The 8,090-nt window shown below is 56.9% G+C and overlaps 1 protein-coding gene across 1 annotated transcript; it reads left to right on the top strand.

The window, feature by feature from the left end:
* Nucleotides 1-5,430: 5,430 nt before the first annotated feature.
* DUSP2 (dual specificity phosphatase 2) lies at nucleotides 5,431-7,761 on the top strand. The gene is made up of 4 exons (XM_032653636.1): nucleotides 5,431-5,953; nucleotides 6,041-6,153; nucleotides 6,582-6,801; nucleotides 6,919-7,761. Exons 1-4 carry the CDS (start codon nucleotides 5,566-5,568, stop codon nucleotides 7,131-7,133), a joined length of 936 nt encoding a protein of 311 aa, XP_032509527.1. The 5' UTR covers nucleotides 5,431-5,565; the 3' UTR covers nucleotides 7,134-7,761.
* Nucleotides 7,762-8,090: the final 329 nt, after the last annotated feature.

Raw genomic sequence — 8,090 nt, 5'->3', positions numbered from 1 at the left:
ACATTTCTGAGAATCCCACACCTCTTGCCCAATCGTTACCACTAGTGACAGAGCTCTTAGCAACTTATCCTCTCCCCTTCTTGGCTACCTGGGCCCAAGCCAAGGGCATCTCTGGCCGACAGGTGGGAACGGGACCAGTTTAATTGCGGCGGTGGCCATGGGTTTGGGGCCAGGGGTGTGCTGGGAGTGGGTGCCTGACGGGAAGAGACCAGGGAGGCCGGGTCTCCTCTAGCTGCAACCCCAGGCACATCTAGGGGTGCAGCCAAGCCCAGATCCCCTTGATGGACACGCCCATGGAGCAGGCAGGGACCCCAACAAGCAGAGCCATCTCTGGCCTTGGCAATGGGTCGGGCTCTCCCAGATCCCCTTCCTCAGGGCTGTGGCCACCTCTCCCCTCTGTGCCTCAGCCTCCTTTCTTTTCTTCCTTTTTTTTTTTAAAGTTAAAATATAAATTTTAAATTTAGTGTTAAATTAAAAATTTTTAATTTAATTTAAAAAAATTAAAAATTTTTTTAAAAGTTAAAAATTATTTAGAATTTTTATTCTATTTATTTCTTTTTATATAGCAGGTTCTTATTAGTTGTCTATTTTTTACATATTAGTGTATACACGTCAATTCCAATCTTCCAGTTCATCCCCCACCACTTTCCCCTGCTTAGTGTCCATACGTTTTTTCTCTACATCTATATCTCTATTTCTGCCCTGCAAACTGGTTCATCTGTACCATTTTTCTAGATTCCACATATATGCGTTAATATATGGTATTTGTTTTTCTCTTTCTGACTTACTTCACTCTGTATGACACTGTCTAGGTCCAACCACGTCTCTACAAATGACTCAATTTTGTTCCTTTTTATGGCTGAGTAATATTCCATTGTATATATGTAACACATCTCTTTATCCATTCGTATGTCGATGGTCAGCCTCCTTTCTTGATGGGAGGACTGTGGCAGGAGGGAAAACCAGACCCCACAGAAGCGCATCACGCCAAAGCTGGAAGGGACCGCAGGGCTGCCCTCCTGAGCAAAGGCTCTCTGGCGTCTACTTCCTGCATCACACTTTTTTAACATCTTTGGGTACCATCTGTACCGGTCCAACTCAGTTTTCACAAACCTAAATTTATTTTAAAGGAAACTATATCATTACTCTAGGTGAATAACCATGAGCACAAGATGGTCCCCAAATTAGTATTCAAACAGTGACATCAGCTCCCCGAGGGCAGGTGGTTTGTGATTTATTGCTGTATCTCCAGAACCCAGAACAGTACCTGACATATAACAGGTACTCAACATATATTTTTTGAATGAAGGGCCGGGTAAATTAGTAAATATAGAAAAGAATGTGTGACCTGGATGTGGATGCTTAGAGAAGGTGCAGAGCCTTTGTTAAAACAAGGAAAAGCAGGGACTTCTCTGGCGGTGCAGTGGGTAAGAATCAGCCTTCTTATGCAGGGGACCCGGGTTCGATTCCTGGTTAGGGAACTAAGATCCCACATGCCATGGGGCAACTAAGCCCTGTGCGCCACAACTGGAGAGCCCACGTGCTGCAACTGCTGAGCCTGCGTGCTCTGGACCCCACGCACCACAACTAGAAAGGAGGCCGCGTGCTGCAACGAAAGATCCTGTGTGCCGCAACTAAGACCCTACGCAGCCAAATAAATAAATATTTTTTTAAAAATGAGGAAAAGCGAGTATTTGAGAGGCATGAAAGCCACACCAGCTCCAAATGGAGACTTTCTTCTTCTTTTTTTTAAAATTTATTTTATCAAAGTATAGTTGATTTACAATGTTGTTTTAATTTCTCCTGTACAGCAAAGTGATTCAGTTATACACACACACACACACACACACACATACACACATTCCTTTTCATATTCTTTTCTGTTATGGTTTATCCCAGGATATTGAATATAGTTCCCTGTGCTATCAGTAGGACCTTGTTGTTTATCCATTCTTTATATGAGTCTGCATCTGCTAATCCCAAACTCCCAGTTCATCCCTCCCCATCCCCCTGCCCCTTGGCAACCACAAGTCTGTTCTCTAGGAGACTTTATTCTTCATGTATCCATCGTGTCCAGGAGAGGGTCCTCAGCAAGGCTGCCCCAGTGATGGGACACATGCGTGTGGGGACAGACGCCAGCCCCCTCAGCCACATGTGGCCACTTCCGAGTCTACCTTGCTGAGGTGGCTGCCTAAGGGGACTCTCTCCTTTACCGGCCCTCCCCGCCTTCCCCGCTGTGCTGGACAGGGCCGTCTTCGCAGAGCATGGAGTCACTGTCCCCGCCTGGCAGGAGCCTGTGGGAGTGGCCACCGTGCCACTTGGGCAGAGGCCTGGCACAGGAAGCCTGACGTCATCCTGACTCACGGCTCAGGCGGGCTGGGGGTGGTTGTCACTTGTCACTCTCACCTTCACACCTGCCTTGACCTAAAGATCATAGTCACACCATTCATTCCTTCCTCTCTCCCCGGAGCATCTGCTTGGGGTATGGGTTTGGAAGGAGGAGGGAGGACAACACAAGAACACAACACAACGCTTTGGGCTTCTGTGGAAGGGAAGTTGCTCTGCATGGGGCTGGGGGCCGGGTGGGGGCAGGGAAAGACCCGGAAACCCAAAGGCAGGAGGCTAGTGACACGTAAAGAGCCATCAAAATAGATGGTTACAAGCAAGAATGACACAGAATCATCATTTGTTCCAGTTGGGTATTTTAATTAAAAAAAAAAAACTGAGCCCCAAACTTGCTTGATAGTGTTGGCTCTGTAACAGCCAGGCCAGGGAAACAAAGTCCGCCAAAACCCGAGTATGGCACCATCCCCCCATCCCTGGTCCCTGCTGTCCCTTTACCACCTAGTGGAAGAGGGTCATCCCTCCGGGACCTGCGACCCTGTGGGGCAGCCAGTGCAACGGAGACCCCTCCTCACCCGTTTCTCCACCCACATGTCCAGACCCCTGCCTCGTCTCTGCCAGGAAATGGTGGTCCTTGAGGAGGTGGCAGAGGGGGAGAGACATCCCGGGGCCATGACTCACCAAGGGTGGGGGGATCTTTAGTCAGAGGAGAAGTGGGGGTGGGACTTGGGTTCCATCTTCTTCCCACTCTCTCCTTACCCCGAGCTTGGGCTTTCACCCAGTTATGAGGGTGGGCGTTTCCCTAGTTTGGGAATAGGGGAAAGAGGCCGAGGGGAGCCCCTCCTTCATGGCTAAGTCAGGCCTCCTTGAGCCTGTGTTCCAGAGCTGAAAGGGGACACCCCAAAGCCAGTGGCACTGACGGGGGTACATACATGTAGTCACCTTGGGCGGAAATCACTGGTCCTGGCCAGAGCTCCGGGCAGGGCAACTGGGCACTGTGTCGCTAGCGCAAACCTTTGCCAACACACTCCCACTCCCACGTGGGACTGCAAGGTGCACGCCATTCTCCCCAGGAGGGGAAGAGGCTCAGCCTGGCGTGGGAGTCCAGGGTCTGGAGCCCCTACGCAGCTGGACTGAATCACCCCTGAGCTAGGATCCCAGCTGGCCAGTCCTCTCTGCTCCTCCCCGTGGAGCTGGAAGCCCATGTCTCCCAGCAGAGCAGGTGACACCAGCCCCATGGGTCAGCAAGACTGGACCTGCTATCCTTTTGTGTGCTCTGTAATTACCCCTGGAGTCAGCCATTAAGTTCATTTGCCGGGCTGATGCCAACGATAAGGGCCTGGATCTGTGGCCCAGACTCCTCGGCTCTGTTGTGGGCTCTGCCGCATCGGCCTCCAGACTGGCCTGGGAGGGAGGGATGGAACATTGCAGGTGTCTGGGCACTGCCACAGCCTCAGAGGCTCGGAACCAGTGTAGGCGAGCAGTTGGTCTATTATACACTCCCATCTTACAGGTGGGAACACTGAGGCCTGAGAGGGTGAACTGCCCCAGGACTCTTTGGAGTCCTTGCAGCTTCTATCCCCCGCATCCCCTCTTCTTCGCAGCACACACAAGCTACCAGCTCTGTCTCCATCAACAGGTGATGCTCCAACACACACATACAGACACAACACACTACGGGGAACAGTTTACAATCCAAGTGCAGGGCTTGGGGGTCCACGATGGGTCCTAGTGGTAGCCCTCCAAGACAGTCTGGACCTAGGGGTCTGCAGTAGGGCTGGAAGGGTCTTACAAAGGGCATAGACTCAGGGGAGTGGGGGCCTTGGGGGTTGGGTTCTGAAATCCCATGGAGCTAAGGTGGGGATGGGGGTGGCTCCCACTCCAGGGCACTGTTCTCCACGTACCTTAACTGTCCCTGCTTTGGAGGAGTTCAGCTGCCAACATCTCTTGCCCCCGTGCAGGGGCCCAGATCCCCCCACACACACCTGGGCTCACCACATCCGGCCCCAGGGCTGGCAGCTGAGTTGGGGGCAGGCAGAAGGGATGTGGATTAACTAGCTTCCCAGTCTTACTGCTTCACGCCTTGCTCCAGTCCAGTCCTGGGTCCCTGCTGTCCAGGGGCTCCGCTGCAGGCCTAGGGAGGACTCGGGGGGAGCGGGGGAGTGGTGGGCGGAGAGAGTGGGGGGAGGCAGATTCTGGTAGTTCTTCTCCCTCTTCCCCTTGGTGAGGCTCCTGAAATTCCCACAAGGCCCCAGGGAGAGCCCAGCAGCGTCAGCAGAGTTCCCCTTCAGAGCTGGCCTGTGACTTGGGGAAGTGCTTCACTCTGGGCCCCTGGGGTTTGCCTGGGCTCCGGGGGAAGAAGCCTTGTCCCGCTAATAACTGGAAAGTCGTCACGGGCCCCCTGCCTCCCCCCATGCCAAGGCCCAGAGGTCCTCCTCATGCCAGCGTCTTAGGTCTTGGGCTTTAGAGGACAACATTCTGGCCTAGCTTGGTCACTGAGCAGCTGCAAAACCCCGAGTGCTGGTCTCAGCCATGAAACGGGGGAGGAGGAGGGGAAATAAAGCCCCTCTGGCCCAGGGTCTCTAAGCAGAAGAGAAAAGGTACATCAAAGCACGGCTCCCATCCTCCAGTGCGGAAATCATCCGTTGGCAACAGACAGAAGTCAATTTTTGTTGTAAGCAGATTCCTAGAAGGGGGGAAACCTTGGGAGGTTAAGGGAACAGGGAAAAGGGAGAGCAAGCGGGGCGAGGGGCACCACGGGCTCCGAGGTCTCCGGGGATGCGGACGTGTATCTATCTGAGTAGCCGGGTGCCCGAGGACCAAGCGGCGCGAAGCAGGTCCAGGGGTGAGAGCGCTCAGGAAGAGTCCTGGGGCGCAAAGGCGGGAGGGGGCGTTTGGGCAAACACCTTCCTTTCGGAGCTGGTGCCCGGCTTCCTCTCCCAGTGCACCCCTCCCCCCAGCCGGTCCGAGCCCCGGGCCGGCCCAGCCTGCGCCCCGCGTGAGGCCGCGGGGGCGGCGCCGGCGCCTTCCTGCTTTGCCCATGTATGGTGACCCAGGAGGCCGTCCCACGGCTACTTAAGCCCCAGCGCTGGAGAGGGCGCCCGGAACAGACGGTTCGGGTAGCGCGGCCGCCGCGGGAGGCCGGAGCGCTCGCGGGGAGAGGGGGAAGGAGAGGAAGAGGTGCGGGAATAGGGAAGAGGAGGCTGCCCGGGGCCGGCAGACATGGGGCTGGAGGCGGCGCAAGAGTTGGACTGCACGGCGCTGGGCGCGCTGCTGCGGGAGCCGCGGGAGGCTGAGCGCACGCTGCTGCTCGACTGTCGCCCCTTCCTGGCCTTCTGCCGCCGCCACGTGCGCGCCGCGCGGCCGGTGCCCTGGAACGCGCTGCTGCGGCGCCGCGCGCGGGGCCCCCCCGCCGTCGCCCTCGCCTGCCTGCTGCCTGACCGCGCGCTGCGGGCGCGCCTGGCCCGCGGGGAGCTGGCGCGGGCCGTGGTGCTGGACGAGGGCAGCGCCTCGGTGGCAGAGATCCAGCCCGACGGCCCGGCCCACGCGCTGCTTGCCGCGCTGCTGCACGAGACCGGCGCCGGACCCACCGCCGTGTGCTTCCTGCCGGGTGAGCGCCGGCCCGCCCTCGCCCCCCGCCCCGTCCCCGACCCGCGCCGGGCCCTCCCGGCTAACCGTGTCTTGGTCCTCCTTGCAGGAGGCTTCGACAGCTTTCAAGCCTGCTGCCCCGATCTGTGCTCTGAGTCCCCCGGCCCCGCGATGCCACCCGAAAGCAGCCGCTCCGACCCCAGGGCTCCCTCGTATGACCAGGTGAGTTGAGATCAGGGCTCCTTGTCAGTGTCATGCAGGGTAGGCGCCCCTGGGGAAAGAGTCTGCCATTTGTGGATGCAGGAGTCTGTCCATGTCCACGGTCACCTAAGGGTGTGTGTGTGTTTCCGCCCCCAAATGGGAGCACACCTTTGTGTGTGCCTGGCGGTCGTTGCATCTCTGTGAGTCTGCGTATGTCCTGTGAGCAGCAAAATTTGGGGGTTTGAGGGGAATGTGTGTATCTTTGTGTGTGTATCTCTGTATGTCCCCTTGGGTCCTCCTGGTATTCCGGAGTCTGATGCTTAGACAGGGATCCCTGGCTAAGAGCTCCTCTTGCCTGGGCCAGTCTGCCCTGTCTCTGTCCCGCTGGTGTTCAAGCCCTCCAGGCTTGGGCTGAGACCTCACCACTGTCCCTCCCCCTTCCTGTGCAGGGTGGCCCTGTGGAGATCTTGCCCTACCTGTACCTGGGCAGCTGCAGCCACTCGTCGGACCTGCAGGGGCTGCAGGCTTGCGGCATCACAGCCGTCCTCAACGTCTCAGCCAGTTGCCCCAACCACTTTGAGGGCCTGTTGCGCTACAAGAGCATCCCGGTGGAGGACAGCCAGATGGTGGAGATCAGCGCCTGGTTCCAGGAGGCCATTTGCTTCATTGGTAAGAGGCGGGCCTCAGCCCCAGGACCTGCTGGAGCTCCAGGGGAAGGGGCAGGGGCACCTGTCTCCTTCCCTGCCCACCTTCCCGTCTGACCCCCCTCTCCCCTTTCCCTTGCAGACTCAGTGAAAAACAGCGGAGGCCGGGTGCTGGTGCACTGCCAGGCAGGCATCTCGCGCTCCGCCACCATCTGCCTGGCGTACCTGATACAGAGCCACCGCGTGAGGCTGGACGAGGCCTTCGACTTTGTTAAGCAACGCCGGGGCGTCATCTCCCCCAACTTTGGTTTCATGGGGCAGCTGCTGCAGTTTGAGACTCAGGTGCTCTGTCACTGAGGCTGGGTCCCACCATGCTCGCTCCCCCAGGGCAGAGGCACACAGAGCTGCCTGATTCCTGGGGACAGTGGGGGCCCCAGTTCCCCACTGTCCCCCTCCCCTCAGGGAGATCTGCCCCTTCCTTGGAGTTCAAAAAGCCCCCAGGTGGGCACGCTGGGTGCAGGGATGCTGGACTTTCTCACCTGGTGCTCTTCTGCTGGGGGTTTGAGGGCCGGCCCTCATTCCTCATTCCGGAAGGAGGATGGAGGGCGTGTCTGCTTCCCTCCTCCCCTGTCCTCTGACAGAAACCAACGGGACTCTACACACCCACGACTCCCACTGGTCCGATCGCCATGTTGGAGCCCTTGGCAGCCTGAGGGCTCTAAGGAACGAGCTGTGACAACCAGGAGCCCTGTGTGGAGCTCGGGGAAGGGATGCGGGCGCTGTGTCTGGACCTCTCGCTTGCGTGTGTACGTGAGCGTTTCACCCCTGTGTTGGCGTTGGAAAGTTATTTGTGTTCAACTGACATTTAACACTCCCTCCCCCACTTCCTCCCAGCCCTGTGGGCGGGGGTGGGAAACTTAGCACTTTATATTTATACGGAACATTGAGGATGTGTCAATAAAATATTGTTTTGTTTAAGAAACAACTTCTCAAGTGTCTGACCTCAAGTCAGTGCCTGGGGAAGTGCTCAAAAGCTGTTTCTTTTCTTTTTTTGATAAGTTATTTATTTATTTATTTTTGGCTGTGTTGGGTGTTCGTTGCTGCACAGGCTTTCTCTAGTTGCGGTGAGCGGGGGCTACTCTTTGTTGCGGTGCGCGGGCTTCTGATTGCGGTGGCTTCTCTTGTTGCAGAGCACGGGCTCTAGGCGTGCGGGCTTCAGCAGTTGTGGTGCATGGCCTTAGCTGTTCCGCAGCATGTGGGATCCTCCCGGACCAGGGCTCGAACCCGTGTCCCCTACACTGGCAGGCAGATTCC

This window comes from Phocoena sinus, chromosome 13, assembly GCF_008692025.1.
Source record: "Phocoena sinus isolate mPhoSin1 chromosome 13, mPhoSin1.pri, whole genome shotgun sequence".
Taxonomy (NCBI): Eukaryota; Metazoa; Chordata; class Mammalia; order Artiodactyla; family Phocoenidae; genus Phocoena; species Phocoena sinus.
This window is presented reverse-complemented; position numbering and strand designations above follow the sequence as displayed.

Coding starts and splice junctions, on each gene's coding strand:
- DUSP2 (XM_032653636.1), top strand. CDS start 5,566: ATGGGGCTGGAGGCGGCGCAAGAGTTGGACTGCACGGCGCTGGGCGCG. Junction 5,954..6,040: donor CGCCGTGTGCTTCCTGCCGG/GTGAGCGCCGGC, acceptor TCCTCCTTGCAG/GAGGCTTCGACAGCTTTCAA. Junction 6,802..6,918: donor GGAGGCCATTTGCTTCATTG/GTAAGAGGCGGG, acceptor TTTCCCTTGCAG/ACTCAGTGAAAAACAGCGGA.